The following is a 19,466-nucleotide window of genomic DNA, read 5'->3' on the forward strand; positions in this document are numbered from 1 at the left end:
CATAGATGGTAAAAATTAGAGGGAGTTCTGCATAAAGGCTTGTAGGTTCTTCATCAATTGTGTTTTGGCTTAGTACTCATCCAGTGATAAGCTTCACAGTACCCGTGTCAGGCCATGTAGCTGTAGACCAGGCCTTCCCATATGTGTCTGTAACCTTAGCACAGTTAGCCTTGATCCTGACCAAGACCTAGCAGAGTAGAAATAAATAATATCAATCCTCATGTTCCCTGTACATTGCTGTCTGAGACGTGATTGGTGAAACAGGCAGCTAGGAAAGAAATATCAATTAAAAATATCAGGTTTTCCTCACTAGGGATCTCTCAGAAGAAGAGATTATTGCTTGGTCAAATGTGATTGCATTCAGTGTCACGTCTTGCTTCTTTTCCTGCCTTACTTTGTAAACATCCAGTCTTTGCCACCCTCCTGGCCTGGAAAACATTGCTTCCAGAGTTGGTGAAACATCAGCTGTGGGGCTTACAAAGAATCTCTGTCCTGTTCCACTAGAAATGAACGTCCCTGGCATAATCAGATTTGATGGTTGGATCTGGGTAAAGTCTTTCATGCTTTGCCAGTACGTTCTGGCCAACCAAGGCTCTTGCCAGATTTTGCAGAATGACAGACAAGAGCAGTGCTGAGGAGTTCTTTATTTTAGAATGTGATAGAATTGCCCAAAAGCAGCTGATGTTTGAATGGACAGGAACTAAAGGGCTGTGTCTACATTAGCAAGATTTTGCACAAAAGTGGCCGTTTTTGCGCAAAATCATGCCTCCTGTCTACACTGGCCGTGAGTATTTGCGCAAGAACACTGACGTTGTAATGTACAAAATCAGTGCTTCTTGTGCAAATACTCTGATGCTCCCGCTCAGGGATAAGTCCTCTTGCGCAAGTGTTCTTGCGCAGGAGGCCAGTGTAGACAGGTAACATCAATTTCTTGCACAAGAAAGCCCAATGGCTAAAATGGCCATCGGAGCTTTCTTGCGCAAGAGAGCGTCTACACTGGCACGGATGCTTTTGCGCAAAGGCACATGCTCTCTTGCACAAATACTTTTAATGGAAAAACTCTTCCGTTAAAAGTATTTGTGCAAAATCATGCCAGTGTAGACGCAGCCAAGATGTTAAGTATCAAGTAAATGACTAATCGTGTACTCAGTACAATTTGTATCGAGTACACGATTAATCGATAAGGGGCTGCTGCGGCTCTGCAGTTTAAATGTAGTAGGAGCCGGGTGAGGAGGCAGCCCGGCTCCTATTATATTTAAACTTCAGAACTGCAGCGGGAGTAGGTCCGGGATCCAGTGCGAGATGGGACTGTTTCAATCCCAGCTCATGCCAGGTCCAGACCGCTGCGGCACTGCCTTTTAAATGTAGTGAGAGCTGAGTACAGTGAAAACTCTTACTACATTTAAAAGGTAGAGCCGCAGCATTGCTGCACCTCTGCCTCCCGTACCCTCCACCCTTGCACCGCAGAGCCGGTGCTGGGGGGAACCAGCTCTTATGCCGTCTCTTCCCAGCACCAGCACCTGCTTCCCCTGACTACTTGCTGCCTCAGATATAGAGGCAGCAAGGGGGGGGAGAAATGTGAGGAGCTGATTCAACTACAAATCCCTAACGGGAACAGTGCTAAAGGAGAAATTTGGGGCTGAAAAGCATGGGGAAAAGAAAGCATGGATGTATTTGTTATGGCTTAGAGTACGTAGTATTGTCCTGACCATTGTGAAATATAGGATCCATTCTACTCTTTCTGATTCTGAGTCCGTAGAGTTCCATTGACTGAATGGCGTTATGTCTCATTCACACACTGCAGGGATGAGTCTCAGGAAGACCTGACCAGAACATGACCCAAGTGTGGTATAAAAACTGTGGCCCTGATTCTCAGATGTTCAGATCACACAAAGCTCCATCTGAAGTCAACAGGGTTGAAGGTTCTGAAAATTGAGTCCTGCGTTTTTTCCCTTCAGTCAAGCAGGCAGCATTAGTTTGGGCACTGACTAGCATGTTGATTCTGATGGGTACCCCTGCTCCATCTACTAAGTTTGGAAAGAGATAGGAAAGATCAGCCTCTTGAGATTCACTCAAATGCGAGAATATTTATGTGTTGAGCTTTGGAGGCATATTGAAATTCAGAACCACGAGGTTGGAAACTTTCCAGTATTTATTCCCGCCATAAAAGGACATCTTTAAATGTTTCAGAACAATTTGCCAATGGCAAGAACACATTCCCTTAAAAAGCAAAATGCAGTTGTAAAACCACGTTTCCTCCCTCATTTTTCAAGGCTCACGTCATTGGTTGAACACCTGATCCTCTCTTGGCTCACATAAGTAATGCCATTCAGCCAGCATTATCGACAGGTAATGAAGGGCAGAGCACACTGACTCATTGGGACAGGACCTGGAGAAGGGACACACACACACATACACACCACATTGCTGCTTGCTAATCATCTGGGCAGTCTCCATTTAATTCAGACATCTCTGTCTCTCTATTCTGTCCCTCCCTTGGGTTTTGCAGACTCCGAGCAGACAGATTTATTGGGGTCTTAAACATAATCAGGAACAAATTAGCCTCTGTAAGAATCACACACTGGCCTGCATCACAGTTATTCGAAGGCTGCTTCCTCTCCATGTGAATATGAATTAAGTCATCTGATTGGAGCAGGTCTTGAGTATTCTTTTATCCCAAACACATGATGTTATCAGAGGCCCATTACATTTATCATCGCATTAGGAGGGAACATTTGGAACCAGTACAGGAGAACATTGGTTATATAAATTCTGTGCTTACTCCAGGGCCTATAGTGAAAAATCAGTCTGTGCATGAGGAAGGAGGGGAATTGTGTCTTATTCTGTAGGTTTAGGATGACATGTGGATGGAGACTGTTTCTGTCAGCAGGGCTGCCCCTACATGGTTTGTGTGCATGTGTGAGTACTGGAGGGGTGTGATCATTGATGTGTGTGCATTTGCATGTACACGTGTTTGTCAAAAGTCAGCGTCTCAGTCAGTGTGTGTCAGTATACAAGCTTGTCACAGTGTGCCTGTGCCAGCCATGTGTCTGTCTACAAGGGCAAGTCATTTTTTAAAAATGTGGCGGCCTTTTGTTCTTTGCGCTTTTCAAGGAAACCAAGCTCTGTATAAAAGAACATAAGACGTTTCCTCCAAATAATAAGTGGTGTTTTACTTTTGGTCATTTACCATCATCTTTCCATACCTGCAAAAACAATGAGGAGTCCTGTGGCATCTTAAAACCTAAGGGTGTGTCTACAATGCACCGTTATTTTGAGATAACTAGCGTTATTTTGAGATGACAATGCAAGAGTCTACACAGCCATTCTTTTCTTTTGAAATAACTTCAAAATAATGGCTGTCTTATTCTGAAATCTGTAAACCTCATTTCACAAGGAATAACGCCTATTCGGAAATAGCTATTTCAAAATAAGGCCTGTGCAGACGCTCCTCTTCCAGTATTTTGAAATAGCCCCTTGCCAGGGCCATTCTAAGTTATTCCTCCCTAGTGCCTCCTCGGTTTCTAAATCAAGATAACACGTCTACCTTAGGGAAGCCTGCCTCAGACTAATTTTGAGGCTTTCTCGTAATGTAGATGTGCTATTTCTAAATAAGCTATTTGGCTGTGTCTAGACTGGCCACTTTTTCCGGAAAAGCAGTTGCTTTTCCGGAAAAACTTGCCAGCTGTCTACACTGGCCGCTTGAATTTCCGGAAAAGCACTGACGATCTCATGTAAGATCGTCAGTGATTTTCCGGAAATACTATGCTGCTCCCGTTCGGGCAAAAGTCTTTTTCCGAAAGACTTTTGCGCAAAAGGGCCAGTGTAGACAGCACAGTACTGTTTTCCACAAAAAAGCCCCGATCACGAAAATGGCGATCGGGGCTTTTTTGTGGAAAAGCGCGTCTAGATTGGCCACAGACGCTTTTCCGGAAAAAGTGCTTTTCCGGAAAAGTGTCCTGCCAATCTAGACGCGCTTTTCCGAAAATGCTTTTAACGGAAAACTTTTCCGTTAATAGCATTTCCAGAAAATCATGCCAGTGTAGACGTAGCCTTTCAGAATAACTGTTCTGGAATAGCTTATTTCAAAATAGCCATGTAGTGTAGATGTCCCCTAACAGATTTATTTGGGCATAAGCTTTCGTGAGTAAAACCCACTTTGTCAGATGCATTGGAGTAGAGTTTGCCATTGCATTTTCACAACGTATCTGAAAAAGTGGGATTTACCCATGAAAGTTTATGCCCAAATAAACCTGTTAGTCTTTAAAGTGCCACAGGACTCCTTGTTGTTTTTGCAGATACCAACTAACACAGCGACCCCTCTGAGACTTGTTTCCATGCCTGAATAGCTCTTGGAGATTTCTGATCTGGGATGTTGTTTTCTGACGACTGTATGCAACTTTAGCCACTTGACACCAGAGTTGCCCAGACATTTCTGAGAGATGTCTAAAAGCCTTACTGCATTTGTGCAGGAAAGATAAGTAGGAAAAGAGACAAAAAGATGAAATAGCGGAGTTCCTCTTTAGGTGAGTCCAAGGTCCATTCCAGGTTGACCACAACTGTCATGACTGTTTTCTTTTTGTTACCACTCTTTTGACTAGGCTTGATATTAAGGGAGTAAAATCTTACATTTGGGTGTAGAGGGAGGGAGGGGGAGAGATAGTTATTAAATAATGGAATTATAATAAACTGATTTATTCTGACTCATGCAATGGTACTTCACTGTGTAAACTATGAGGAAAACCAAATAGGGGGTTTAGCATTTTGGAAATGACTCAGAATTCAGTAACCATTGAGTTCTCTGAGATCTATCATCAGAAAGTCTGGCTCTACCAACACGAGTCTCATCAAGAGTCACTTCCACCATTCCAACCAGCAGCTCATGCCAATTTCTATCAGTTTTTGCAGTAACTTCTTTACCCGACAAAAATGCAACCGCATGCTGGGACTAGTGTGGCAATGATAATGCGAGACAAACTTAGGATCCTCATAGGTTACAGATTTAAAAGCAAGGACGTCAGCGACTGAAAGTCTTGACTGGTCTGAGGTCTGTTTAAAAGAAGTGGGTTGGTCACATTTCTGTTCCTACAGGGTGAACATCGCAGATGCAACCTCAAAAATTTGGCACTAGTGGGCGGTCTTTGTTGGCGTTCTCATTAGAGAAGCCACAGAAGAAATGAATAAAGAGATTTAAGTCCCCTTGTGATGGGGTGTCTGCCCTGCACTGGCCCTTTTAGGGTTAAAACTGAGCCCTGGCAGAGGGCTGGAGCAGGGGAGCTGTGGAGCCAGCAGCTGTGGCCAGTATGAGCTGATTAGGGCCCAGCTGAGGGCTGTATAAATAAAGGCTTCTGGAAGCCTGGAGATAGACATCCTATTGCTCTGGCTGGAGAGCAGCAGGGACCTGGCTGCTAGGGAAGATGAATACTTCCTGAGACAGAGCAGTGGGGGGAAGAGGCAGGCAGAGCTGGGGAGCTCTGGCTGGACCTCATTCCCTGGCTGCAGGGCCTGAGACAAGGTCTGAAAATACTAGGGCTGTAGGTAGAGCCTGGCTGGGGAAAGGCAGGCAGAGCTGGGGAAGCTCTGGCCAGGCAAACTCCCAGGCTGCAGGGTCTGAAGCAAGACCTGTGTGTAGAAAGGCTGCCAAGAAGCAGCCAGGATAGCAAAGGCAGCAGGTCCACACCCCCTCGCTAATGATGAGTGGCCATTTCAGACTGTAGTTTGCCCTTGAGGTAAGGAGCTAGATAAAGACTGGCAGTGGGTCACTGAGGCAAGGAGGGCATAGAGTGTTGGGTGTTCACAGAGGGGGAGGACCCCAGAATGCAGACACACAGGGAGACACCAGCCAAAAGGGGGCACTCTAGCACCAAGAAGCTAATTCCCACAGTGACCAGCAGGAGGCGCCCCAGCAGTGAGTCAAGCTGTGTTACACCCCAGTTGCTTCTGATCCTTGCAGGTCAAGTGAAAGTCACATTCGTTGGGACAGTATATGAGTGTGGCAAGTTTACCCTCCCACTGCCCACACTGGCTACGTCTAGACTGGCATGATTTTCCGAAAATGCTTTTAACGGAAAACTTTTCCGTTAAAAGCATTTTCAGAAAAGTGCGTCTAAATTGGCAGGACGCTTTTCCTCAAAAGCACTTTTTGCGGAAAAGCGTCCGTGGCCAGTCTAGACGCGCTTTTCCGCAAAAAAGCCCCAATTGCCATTTTCGCGATTGGGGCTTTTTTGCCGAAAATAAATCTCTGCTGTCTACACTGGCCCTTTTGCACAAAAGTCTTTCAGAAAATGACTTTTGCCCAAACGGGAGCAGCATAGTATTTCCGCAAAAGCACTGACAATCTTACATGAGATCGTCAGTGCTTTTGTGGAAATTCAAGCGGCCAGTGTAGACAGCTGGCAAGTTTTTCCGCAAAAGCAGATGATTTTGTGGAAAAACTTGCCAGTTTAGACACAGCCATCGGGTCTGAATAAACAGATACATTTGGCCTTTTGGTTTCTCTCTAGGCTGCTCTATTTGGCAGCTTTGACTGTCACTGAATTTAGTTGTTGTCCTTTTGCAAGTGTCATTTAAGAACAAAAAAAGGAAACATTGTAGACCCAATTCTCTGTTGGCTTAACTCCATCAAAGTCCAGGGAGTTCTGCCAGCTAAGAATTTGGCCACATAAGAGCATTTTCTATCTCAGCATAGTGCTTTAGTGAGGTTCTTTTAAAATGGAGACAGGTAAAATTGGTCAGGGAAGACATGGACTAAGATGTATGGTAAGAACTTGTATATTGGAAAAAAGCTGCATTCCTTATGTGTTCTACTTTTGTAAAGTCCTCTCCTCTTGCACTGCTAAATGACCACTGCTATTGCCGTACATGGACCTGTATTGAAGAGGACATTACCACTTCCTGTGCCCGGCCAGTTGCAATCCAACCAGCTGGGGATACAAACGACTGTAGAATGTTCATATAATGACTCCTCTTTGATTTCTCACTACAGACGAGCCCAGCAGATGCTACTTCCATGATGGTGATGGGGTCTGTGAGGAGTTTGAGCAAATGACCAGCATCAAAGACTGTGGTGTTTATACCCCCAAAGGCTTCATAGACCAGTGGGCTTCCAATGTGTCAGTCTCTCATCATAGTGACCAGGCATGCCCAGGCTGGGTGGTCATTGGTCAGCCAGCGGCAACTCAGGTAAGGAAGATGAAAACCTTCTTCATGTGCCGTTAAGCTAAGCCCAATAATGCAAATCTTCCATTTTTAGCTCCACTGGAATTAATGTGCCGCTTGGATAAGGAAAGCATCCGATGCGAACTAGTTCTTGTACGAGCCTGCCAAGAGGCAACGAGCTCCAAATTCTGCCTCTAGTGCCCAGGGAAGAACTGGTTTCTCTGCTGCAATTTCATGTCTAATAGAGGAAGAATCATATTCAGTATCATGTTCTTCAGAGGAAGAACTTTGCAAGAGGCAATTATAAGACAACCTGACCCCAAGGGAGATTTGCTCCCCCATTAGTTAAAGTTACGTAGTGCTCCAAAGCTTGAGGCTTATTCATATCTATTGTTTATAAGGCTGGATATTCCTGTTATGAATTGATAATGAATCCTTTTGTCTGTTGGCTTTGATGTGATCTTGTTGCATTGAGTTCCGCAGGCTAATTGCGCACTGTATGAAGAATACTTTCTTCTGAAAGTTTTGAATTTGTCACTTTTCAGTATTGTTGAATGTCCCCTTGTTCTTGTGTTCTGAGAGAGAGAGAACAGACGGGATTGATCAGCCTGGTCTGCACCAACCATTACTTTGTGTCATTAGTTGTCTCTTCTTTGAAGTAAACAGTCCCAGCTACCTGCTTCCCTGGGAAAATTAACCGTGGTGATCTAGAATGGGTCATGGGAGAGCAGTGTAGAGGAAAGTTAAGTGTCACACGTACAGCAAAAGATTTAGCTGTGAATTATATGTTCTAATCACTTACAAAGGGCCTGGAAGGGAGAGCAGCTTTCTCCAAACCACATGGTTCAGTTTACAATCTAAATGCATCCATAACCTGTTAGGATAAAGTCCACTCTACACACACAAACTGCCATTAGTGTTTGGCTAGTCCCTTGGTAGTGTGTCACCTTTACTAGCAGCATATGATTGTGTGTGGTTGCCTTGTGGGTACCTGTTTAATACGTTTTGGGGTGTGTTTATTTTTAAATTTTATAGTGTACAATGACATTGTTCCACCTCCCTCTCTGTTCTCTGTGCACTGCAACTTTTCAAGGTGCATTGTCTATTATGCCTCAGCTGCTGCTCTGGGTGCATGTCCCCCAGGCTGTCGACCTCAGATGAGGCGCTATGTTACAGCAGATCATAGTGTACTGATGCACATACGGGTTAGGCAGTGAGGTAGGTAACACAGGGTCATGCTGTGGAAAAAACCCTGCTGTGTGCTCACAAGTCAAGCATGTCTGTTGTACCCAGCTAAGCCGAGGTTGTCACAGCCTCATTACAAAAATGTACATACGGGACACTGCCATCACACAGGCTCAATGCATGTTAACATGTCTCCGCCTAGTGGCTGGCAACAATTCCCATATGAGTTGACACTCCAATATAAAGGATAGGGCCTTGTGCTTTTGCTTCTTAAGGGCCCAAGCGGTATCCCCATTAACAACCACGGAGTCCGTACGTTATGTGGCTGTGTTTCTGCTGGGCTAACACATTCAGCTCATAGACAGTCTGAAGTTACAGACAGATGTCTAGAAAGTCATTATTTTCCACATGACCAAGGCAGCTTCATAGTTTGCAGAACAGCTCATTACATACCACACTGGAACATTTAGACCAGGCGGTATGCCATCAACATCTTAACAAGAAGCCCTGACAGGGTGAAAATTAACCTAGGACCCCCCTCTAATCACTGCATGTGACAATCAGTGGAGCGCTAACTCCCCCGGCTTCATTATCTGCCCAAAACATCCAGGCTTGTGACTTTTTTTTCCCCCTGAGATTACTGGTGGAAGGGATGCTTTTCCCCATCAGAATATTATTCAGAATTGAATGTGTTTGTGTGAACATATTTCTGTGTGTGCACCCATCTGTGTATTTTTGGTTACAGTTTTCCAGGGTATTACAATCTTTTGCTTTAAAATAAGAGGCTTTTCCCCTGAAAGGAGTGTGGCATGTTATAATACACAACATACATAGGCTCGGTGTTTGCTAGCTGTCCATGCTTTCAGTAATTAAAATGGCACGATCAAGAGACTTTAGAAACATTTTAAGTGCTTTCTCTTTAAAGCCAGGGCATTTCCCCCACATCGTTGGATATTTGAAACTATTTTCTCTGCACAACCGTATTTCTGTCAGAGGTTACTCACATTTTCAGTCACTGTCATGCTATTCATAAGTTTGAGGCTCGGTGCCTTTGCTTGATATTGTAGAATGGCGTCTCAGTGTTGGTCCGATCACATTTGCACAAGCTACTTGTCCCTATATGGTATTTTTGGATTTCTAAGTTGTCATCCTCTGAGGATGTTGCGTGCAGGTATCTGTTACTGATGGACAAGGAGCTTTGGGGTAACCACCGTACTTTTTGGCAACTCTTTCTCTTATAAATCTTTCAGTAGGTTTTAAAGGCTCGTTTCTCTTCCATAAATGCTTTGTGATTTACAGTCAGGGAACACGCCCTGTGCATGTGATGTTTCCTTGAACTTTTCTTGTATTGGAGGTTGCGGTAATTCTTCACAGGATGCGGGTAAGAGCCGCCTCCACTAGTGTAAGTCAGTGAAACACCCCAGTGTCGGTGGAACTAAATCGACATACTGCAGCTGAAGAGAGAACCCATGTCTATATTAGCCTTGTCTCTTAAAATTCCTTATTGCTGTCACCATAGGTGACTCTCTAGTGGGAGTGCTAGGGTGGCCATTGTACTAGAGAGAATGACCAGAATGTTTTCCATACTGGGAGCTCCCACTTCTATTCTAGCTGGCAGCTAGCCAGGACCTATTTTAGCAATATGGGATGGTAGGATGAATGCATCTCCTTGGCCCTCACGAGAGGAGCCCCTGACATAGCGGTTAACATGCCTGCTCTCCCAGTCAGCACTAGCATCTCCACACTGTTAGTGAAGCTGCCCCAGAGGAGAGTTTTAAGGAGGAAGTCTGCTGTGGACTTGAGAGGGTGAATGGGAGGCCGCGTGGCTTTCCATTGGGATTGGAGGAGGCAGGTTTGGCTAGAAGACTACATGTTCTGTCAGCATTCTCATTGTGCATTATTTTCTGACAGCACCATTAGCAATGGAGGGGGGAGGCTTTGTTTGTTTGTGTTTAGAGCAGGTGGTACCAAACCGCAATCTTGTGTTCAGAGGGGGCTGTTTTGTTTTTGTTGTTGGGGTTGAGAACAAGCATTCAGTGCAGAATTGCCTTTGCTCGGATCCTTTATGGGAAGGCCACAAAAAACGCTAACAGACTCGTTTCAGGAAGGGTTGTTTACCTTGGAGATCTCCTGAAGGGAAATCCACTTTTTTATGAGCAAAAAGCAGATGGAGCGCTCGCGTGTGTGGAGTGACCACAGGAGGCCTGCGAGGCCATTTCGCCTCACCTCTGTTTGGCATCGCTCCCACTCGTGCATGGCAAACTCTTTTGTGGTTTAATTCCCCTTGAGCCGTTAAGTGGTTTTAATAAAGGAATAAAAAGAGGATCTTTGGAGAGCTCACTATTACACTTACAGTGAGCCTTGGTTGTTGTTATCCTACTTCTATCAACATGGCGTGCAGGACCGAGAAGCTGATGTTTGCATTGGCGACCTATGGAGCCAGCCCCTAAATAGCTTAGCAGGCCTTGATTGCATTTCCTCCCAATTGTGCAGAAGCTGATTACAGCAAGTTACCACTTACGCTTGCCGCTGGTACCTCTGTTGTCCCCAGGATAGAAAAGAAATATTGCTCAGCTGCAACTAATTTAAAGGGGATTTTTTTTTAATTGAGCCTGCTAGACACAGAGAGATGCTGTGGTTCTTTCTGGCCATGTCTGCCACCAGGAGTGAGAGGGGAACGGCCCCAGGGCCTGAAGATTCAAAAGGGCCCAGAGCTCCCAGCCACCTTTGCTACTGTGGCCACCTTTTAAATTGCTGCTGGAGCCGTGCACAGGCAGCACTGACGGGGGAATGGGACGCCGGGGTCTAGGCAGCCCTGAGGGCACCACCCTTTTGCCCGAGTCCCTGCCCCTTCCATGAGCATGGCGCCAGCCCTCCCAGGGTGAACAAGGCTGTCGTCTCTCTGGGTTCTGGCTCTTCAGTTTCCAGACTGACTGGTATACCCCATGCCAGCTAGGGTCCCCATGCAGGGACTCGCATTTGAGTAAAGAGCCATGGCAGGGGATTGTTCTGTTGTTAACTCTCAGCCCCCTCGCTGAGCTCTTGCACTTGGACACACCCATGCACATTAGCAATAAGCACATTGCTCTACTTGCTGCAAAAGGATTTCAAGAATTTCAGACCTGCTGATGCTCTGTGCAGTCAGAGGAGAGAGAACCCCTTGTATCAAAATGGAGAACTGTTGGGGAGGGGAATAGAGCCAATCAGTTAACGATGTGCACGAGGCTGAAAAGTCTACTTTCAGGTTTCTTCCTCGCAGTTTTATTAAATATAACTCAGAAGAGAATTCCCAGAGGATCTGGTGATGCCAAGAAACATCATAATCCTGGCTGGGGGTGGGGAAAAGAGGAAATCTTCCACTTCCTTTGAGGTGACCTTTTTGAGAAAAGGGAAGGTGTCTGTCTCTTGGCTCGGCAAGTGGCTCCCTTTGAACTTCCCCATTGGAAGCCAAGTGCCCCTGCTCTTCGGTGGTGACATTTCTGTTGTGGTTGGATTGAGAAACTATCCCCAGTTTTAATAAGATAATTTGCTCTGCAAATGTCTTGGCTATTCATAGACCATCCAGCTTTGAACTGCTGGCCTCTAGGTTGACAGCAGAATCCCCCTAAGGGTACATCTACACTAGAATAAAAGACCTACGGTGCAGCTGTGGTAACTCAGGCTCACAAGGCATGGGCTGTAAAGCTAAAAGTATGTGTAGATGTTTGGGCTCACACTGAAGCCTGGATTCTGGGATCCTCCCCCAACTCCAGGCTCCCAAAGAACCCGAACACCAAGATGGCAATTTTACAGCCCAAGCCAGCTGATCTGGACCAGCTGCAGGTGTTTCATTTCTGCATAGCTGTATCCTAAGGGGAGCCATGAATGGTGGAACCATGAGTGAGCAGAGGCTCGTACGGGATAACGAAGGTTTGTAGGTTTCTCTTACAAGCCTCTGCTCAGGTAGAGAGACTTCTAGAACTGAGCCTCCCAAATGCCTGAGTTGGGTTCAGATAAGTCTTCCAATCCAGAATGTTTCTCCAGACATTGGCCTAGAGTCTACCCACCAGCCACAACACTTTCCCACCAGCCACAACCCGTTCTCACCAGCCATGCACCTGCGTCCAAGCCAAGAAGGGAGTCATGCAGGAACTGCTACAGCGGCAACATGCCACCCAAGCTTCCAGCACTCCATGGGAAACCTCACTTGGCAATTTCTCACACCTTTGAGTCTGCCAAGGAGCTGGCTTCCTGCTACTATGTAAAACTAGGCGGGAAGTCTCAAAAGATTGGTCTTTCCCAGGAGACTTCTGACACTTCCATTCCATCGCTTAACAATGGCACTTACCACATAGTCTGAAGATCTCAGCCACTTTACAAATACAGATTAATTCAGCCTCATCACAATGCCATTCAGAGGTGGGCAGTTTTGTACAGTCACCCACAAGGCACACAGCAATAGAACACAGGCCTCCAGGGCACCATGTCCGCTGGGCCACAACTGGCTGGGATTAGACAGTCCTGCTTCCAAGGATTAGGGAATTCAGAGGCCCTTGTAAATGAACAACCTAAACCTGGCACTTTTAAATTGTAAAGAAAGGTTTGGGTGGTTGTTTTTTTTCAGATTTGGCAGAGTCTGTTCCCATAACCCATCGCTCAGCCCGTCTGCTCAGGGTGATCTTTTTCTTCCCCTTGAGCTGCTGTGGTCCAACCAAAGCATCAGCAGCCAGCTAGTCCTGTTGATCTGCTGCCCCTTCTGCCATGCTGGAAGAGGGTCACCTGCAAGTCTCAAAGGGGGTGCCTTGCCTTGGTAGTTCAGCGTTGTGAGGAAATCTACAGTTCAAAGCAAAGCTGCACGAGAAGCAGAATTTCTAGGTGTGCTGTCCAGCTGGAAAAGGCAGCATGATATGGAGAAGGTTGGAAAAGCCAGTCGCCTTAATAAGCAACCTGGGATTAGATAGTTAAAAGGGGAGAATTCTAATCACCTGACTGCAGGTCCCTATTAGAACAAAAAATGGCATTTCTTCCATCTACTTATTTAATCCCTGCAGTAGTAAACCATCAGCCCACATGGTGAATGTAGTAGCCTCAGGCTAATTCAAATGAGGAGGAAGACAGCAAGAAAACATGGTGAGATGCCAGGGGAGGTTCCAAGATATTTTATCAAACGCTGGAGGGATTCTCCCTCCCGCTTCCCACCACTTTGGTTTGCAGAATAATTTTTCAAGAGCACATGTGCAGGCATATAAAGGGAACAGAACAATAAGGACCAGGGGACAGTACACTGTGTTCCTTTTGTGTACTGTTCAGAAAATAGATTAAAGAAACCAGGGATGATCCAGAGAGCACAGCAACCATCAAGACTCACAAAGAAGTTTGATCTGACCTTTTTCAGAAAGGGAGGTCAAACTAAAAGTCCTCAGGCTGGAAACTGCTTACCTAGGACTTGGAGATATTTCCCACTAGCAACACAAAATCAGGAATTGATAAGATTGAAATGAAATTAAGGCTACAACAGGAAGGGAGGACGGAAGGAATGAGCATCTGCATTTTCAGGGAACCAGTACATCATTGCATTATCCTGTCTGTTATACATACAAAGAACAGAAAACAGGCCAGGATGGCACCCTCCGTCTGATCAGTGAGATGGAAACTGGGTCCCTGGTATGATCACAATGCTCATTAGCATAAACTCTTGTGAATGGAGACATCTCCCCTCCTTTGCTCTTGCCATTCTACCTGCTTGTCTCTCCATCAGCGGCTGTTGTATCTTTCTGATTCTCAAGGTGATCAGCAGTTAAACACTGGAATTGCTCCCCTTTATCCCATCTGGATTCTTTGTTTCAGGTCCTTCTCTATTCTGAGTAGAATGATCATGCGTAAATGCATCGACACGTTCACATTGTTCATGCATGAAGGAATCATGGCATTTCTCTTCCTAAACCCCCTTCCCCCACCCTTCTCTGACACCCCGTCATGTAGCTTCACCGTCGTTTGCATAATTTCCCTTTGCAGAAGGAAATAAAAACCTGCTTAAAGCACTGCTAGTCAATCAAACTAGGTTCAAAATATGCTTGCAGATTAGTTTTGATTGAATGTAAAACTAAGGAGATGAAGAGGGGTGCAGGACCCAAGCCATAATGGCCTTTACTGTGTAATTTGGTTTCATGTTCTGCACAAGAAAACATGTAAAATATGTAAACAGAGTTTTCCAAGATTGTAATGTAGCTTCAAAGCCACAGATACGCAGACATGCAGGGTGCTATTCTTCAGCAGAACGGAATGCCAGCCTCAAAACCACACACTCCTTTCTTTAAGCCTGAAAGTAAACTTTCTCATGCCAGCAGTGGAGAATTCATGTTTTTCTTTTAAATGAAGGCTTGTCTGGGCTGCTTGTCCAGAGTATTGTCAGCATTTAGGCCTATGTTGTCAGAAAAGGCCACTGACTTTGGGCATCACTCAGTTTTTGGATGTCCAACTCGAGGAACCTTAACGGGGTATGATTTCCAGGGGGTGGCTGCTTGCTCTGTCCATGTCTGAAAGTCAAGCCACTTACAGAGCTGCCTCATGTCAGGCACCCAAGATCACCAGCTGGATCTGAAAATGTAAGACCTTGGTGTTAGTGCTTCATCTGGTGTAAACAGTCCTGTGATCACTGGCCACCAGTGCCTCAAATAAGTGACAGAATATCAAGGAATCCCAAACGAGTGACCAGGTTGTTGTTCAACATTGGTCTTATGCCTGTATTTTCTCTGTTCCCTTTGAAATCACCTCAGTAGGAGTCTTGCTCCAAAAAAGCAGGCTTAACTCTCCTCACACATAACTCTGGTGAAAGCCGTGCAGTGTATCCAATAGTACCACTACGCCCTCAGGACCCAGCTTTCAAACATGGGTGCCTAAGGGCCTTGTTGTGAACATCTCACTCAGCACCTGTGACCAGCTATTGACACACACAGTCCTGCTGTCTGGGATGGGGGAGACGGTGGAATCTGGGACAGCAGCACACAATTCAGCAGAGCATTTTCGTCTCCTCCTCAGCGGCTTTCAGCGGAATTGCTCTTCTGTCTGACTCCTCGCTTATGTGCATAAGGGGTTCACAGTGAGGCTCAGAGCTGTTGCAAAGCTTTGCACTGCTAGCTGAGGGCCTTGAAGGGCTTCACTATCACTTGTTAATTCATCCTTCCATCACTCCTCTGAGGTAGGGCAGTCATGAGAAAACTGAAGCCCAGAGCAGAGGTGACAGGCTCAGTGTCATGTCGTGAATCTGAGCCAGGAGTTAAACTCACATGTCTTGATGCCCAGTGATATGCTTGATCTGTGGCCATAAAGAACACCTGCTTGTGAGCAAGCAGGTAATTATACTACGAAGCTGGTAATCACCTACGTTCCACACACCTGATTGTGTGCACACAGTAAGCTGCTTGCACCTGTACATTTCTGGTGAACTCAACTTGCCCACCTCAGGTTTCAAGAAGGGTCCTCTGCTTCCATTATAAGGGAACTTGTGTGAAGCTTGCCTGTGCTTGTGTTTGAATGCAGGCCCTTGAAGGCAACGAGTGGCAGATTTTCCAAGGTATTTAGGTGCTTAAAGAGGCTGAGAAGGATTTTGCACACAGAAGTCCCATTGAGTTTCAGAGAGAATTAGGTGTCTAACCTGGTTTGGAGCTGTGGAAATCTCACCAGACACCTATCTGCATCTTTGGGCACTTTAACCCTTGGAAAATCCAGCCTTCAGAACCAGGCAGCTCCCTTCCAGATACAGACCTGCCACAAACATTGGAAGAGAACGGTATTGGAATATGGAGATTCTGTTCTGTCCCAATTAACGATTTCCGAAAAAGGCTGGACCTGGAACAGTCGTGAGTTCTCTACAACCGGCACTTCTGTCCTCTGAGGGGGACTACTCCAGGGATACACTGAGACTGCAGGAGCTGTGAGCTGGGCTGCTGGGAGACACTGGGATTAATATATTAATGAATTCCCTTGCTGCCCTGGGAAGTTCTAGGGGAAAATGTTTCAAACACTCTTCTGGTTTCATTAATCAAAGTTCATCAGAGCTACCGGAGCTGTTCTGCAGTTTGATAAAAGTGATGGGGCTTTCCCAGACACCTGCAGCAAAATCACACTTGGATGCAGATGTGAACGGTTGCATGCCAAAGGAAGCAACTGGCTGCTGCTCTAGGAAGGGTCTCTTTGAAAGGCCCCGCTCATTTAAGGGAACTCCTGTATGTGATGGCAGTTTTGTTAGCCAGCAGTTTTAGTACAATTGCAAGAGCAGCCTGTGAAGCATATGTACACTTTCTGGTTTACACCCCCCTTCACCGTCCTTGGGGGGTTGAGAAAAACAAGCCGCGTGACCATTTAATTTCCATTTGTGCTTGCTGACGTATGACTGCATTGTTGAGATGAGGCCAAAATACTTTGATTGTTGAAGTGCAAACGTATTGCACGCACACGTGCACCCTACAGCCATGCTCCCAGCACTACCTTTTTCCTTCTGGTCACTTATTTGTATTGCAAGGTGTCTCTTCTCTATGTATTTCCTCCAATTGAAATCTGGGGACAAGCCAGAGCAAACATGTTCCTCTTTCCGGGTGCCCTTAAGATTTGTGGCATATTGAAATTTTCACATCCCCAGTTGCTTTCCCTGGGTGTTTGTCTACCTGAGTATTACAGAGATTTGTGCAGTTTACAGAGAGAGAGAATACAGAAAGAGGGAGGAGGAGGAGTTGGTGCCATCACTTTTTCTTGCCTGTGGACGTGCTGTGTGTTGGGGGTGGTGTGTCTCTTATTGTCTTGATAAAAAACCCTACACACGACTGAAAAAACATGATTCTAACTCTGAAAATATAAGTCCCGGAAACTCATCATTTTCAGCACATGAAAACGTTTTGTTCTTTCAACACACAGATGTTTTTAAGTGAAAAATCGCTCCTTTGACCTTCCCTGAATGGGACCGTGTGGTCAGAGCTGACATTAACCACTGCACAACTGTTGCTTGCACCCACAGGCTAAACTTAGCCAGAAGCCTTCAGAGAACATGTGGAGTGCCTTTGCTGTCTCATTGTAACTCTCACGCTGCCATTGATGATTCTGTGGTTCTGTGCACTTGAGCTATTAAGGGAAAAAGATCGATGGCCAGATAGATATTTAGGGCCCAGAGCTGCAGTCCTGGAAGTCAACAGGAGTTCTGTTGAGCTATGCCTTGCAGAATTGGCCCTGCACATCCATTTCACTAGCTGAAAAATGCATTTTAATTTTCTGCTTGAAATTTTGTCCATTGTTTGGGTGGGTTCAAGTGTCTTTCTTTGCCCAAGTATCTTTTTAGTCAATATGTTCTTACTGCAGGCACCTAATATTCATACTACAGCTCCTTTTGGATTAATGGTTGTTGCTGTCTGGATTGCTACAGCTGAATGTAGATTTTATTTATCTAGCTCAGTCTTTGCTATCCTGTTGTGCAGGGCTAGGGAGGAAGCGAAAGGTACCGGGTAGATTGTAACAGGCCCTATTCCACTCAGACTTGCACGGGTGCTTACCCTGAGTCACTCCATCAAATCGGGACCATTGAGATCTTTTTTGCAATTTTGTATACCTAAATTTGTGCCACTTTTCTCCTGTTGTTGGCATCTCGCATTCATAATGCCACTTGAAGCCAAACGGGTTCCTCCTTAAAAGATGCTTTCCTCTGTCCCGTGGCTGTAAAGCCAGTTGAATGAGATTGCTTATCATTATAATAACACTATTACCACAAACCCAGCAAGCTGTTACATGAGTGTTTGGTATAGTGGTGCTAGCTTGTCCCATTTGGAGACATTTAAATTAAAATCCCAACTGTGCTGATGGTAATGGTCTGGCTAGTGTCTTATGTTTACAATTGCCTCCTCTTGGACAGGGTATACAATCTGCTAAAGCATTTAGCAAATCTGTGACGGCGTCACACTTTTGTGGATGGCAGTGTGAAAGGTGGATGCAGGAGTTACTGCCGCTGACCATGTACTTGAGTTTTAATGGGAGTGACCAGAGACTTTTGAAGCTAAAGGTACAAAGGTCCTATATTGAGCTGTATCCAACATGCTTCATGGACTTTTTATGTATATAGCTGGCGTTTGTAATCTGTTTGGACATTTCAACCAGTGCCCTCTCCTAGTGGAAACCAGCCATTATTTACACTCTAAATATAATAACTGCCTCCGCTAGAACAGTTCCTAACAGGGCTAGCACAGGTGATGCAACAGTTCCAATGCAACAGCTTTATTCCAAAGTACTCAGTTGAATAAACAATAACCCTGTGATATATCTCAACAGGAACACATGGCAAAATTATACTACACAGAATACACCCAGGCTTCAGATGAGCTCAGATTCTTTCTTGCTTTGCACTTTGTGCCATCACTTACTTACACCCACTCTGACTTTGCACTTGTGTAAACGATTCATTTTTGATGCAGGGTACTCATGCATTTCACTTGGGTGCCTAGAGCTACCTAAGAAATTGGGGCGTGTGACATAATGGTATTTATTCAACAAGGATATGGCAGTTCTAATTTTTTTTAGTTAGTAGGGCTGAATGAAATGTTTGCAGTGAGTCTCTGACCATTGCAAAATCACCTGTTTTGCAGTTTTATTATAAATTTGAAACTCAAGCCAGCTTTGCCAAAAGGTTTGCCATAAGATCACTGACCTCTTGAGCGTGCTCGGGTGTGGATCCAGGCCAGTTGGGGCCTGGTTCTGAGCCAGTGGGGGCTAATTTATGGTTTAGTATTGATACCAGATGAAGTTCATGGTTTCATGTGATTTTGATTTGAAATTTATTCGGTTTTGAATGAACTTGCTTTGCGTTTGGGGGTATATTAGAACCAGAAATTCAAAGCAAAACTCAGAATGTGCAAACCCAAATGGATTAAAAAAACAAACATAATGTTCACACACAGCTTTTGGAAATGAAATAAGCACATTTTGCATAAGGCTGTAATTAATAACACCTTGGGTCACATAGTCATTTCAAGCATGCTTACATCTTGGACCAGATCCTCAACTGATGTAAATTAATCTAGCTCCAATGGAAGATCTATTAATTAGATAACCTGTTTATATACAGCACACCCAATGTACATTTCCCTTAAGAACAAATATTATAACTT

At 45.1% G+C, this 19,466-nt stretch overlaps 1 protein-coding gene across 2 annotated transcripts in view; it reads left to right on the forward strand.

Annotated features, from left to right (window-relative positions):
- The window catches only part of PAPPA (pappalysin 1), a 243,954-nt gene that overhangs the window by 138,059 nt on the left and 86,429 nt on the right, over nucleotides 1-19,466 (forward strand). For both annotated transcript variants that reach the window (XM_075905988.2, XM_075905990.2), the window contains exon 11: nucleotides 6,986-7,182. In XM_075905988.2, coding sequence (XP_075762103.2) covers nucleotides 6,986-7,182 — 197 coding nt within the window. The remainder of the gene's footprint in view (nucleotides 1-6,985; nucleotides 7,183-19,466) is intronic.

Source organism: Pelodiscus sinensis, chromosome 23, assembly GCF_052426305.1.
Source record: "Pelodiscus sinensis isolate ZL-2025 chromosome 23, ASM5242630v1, whole genome shotgun sequence".
Taxonomy (NCBI): domain Eukaryota; kingdom Metazoa; phylum Chordata; order Testudines; family Trionychidae; genus Pelodiscus; species Pelodiscus sinensis.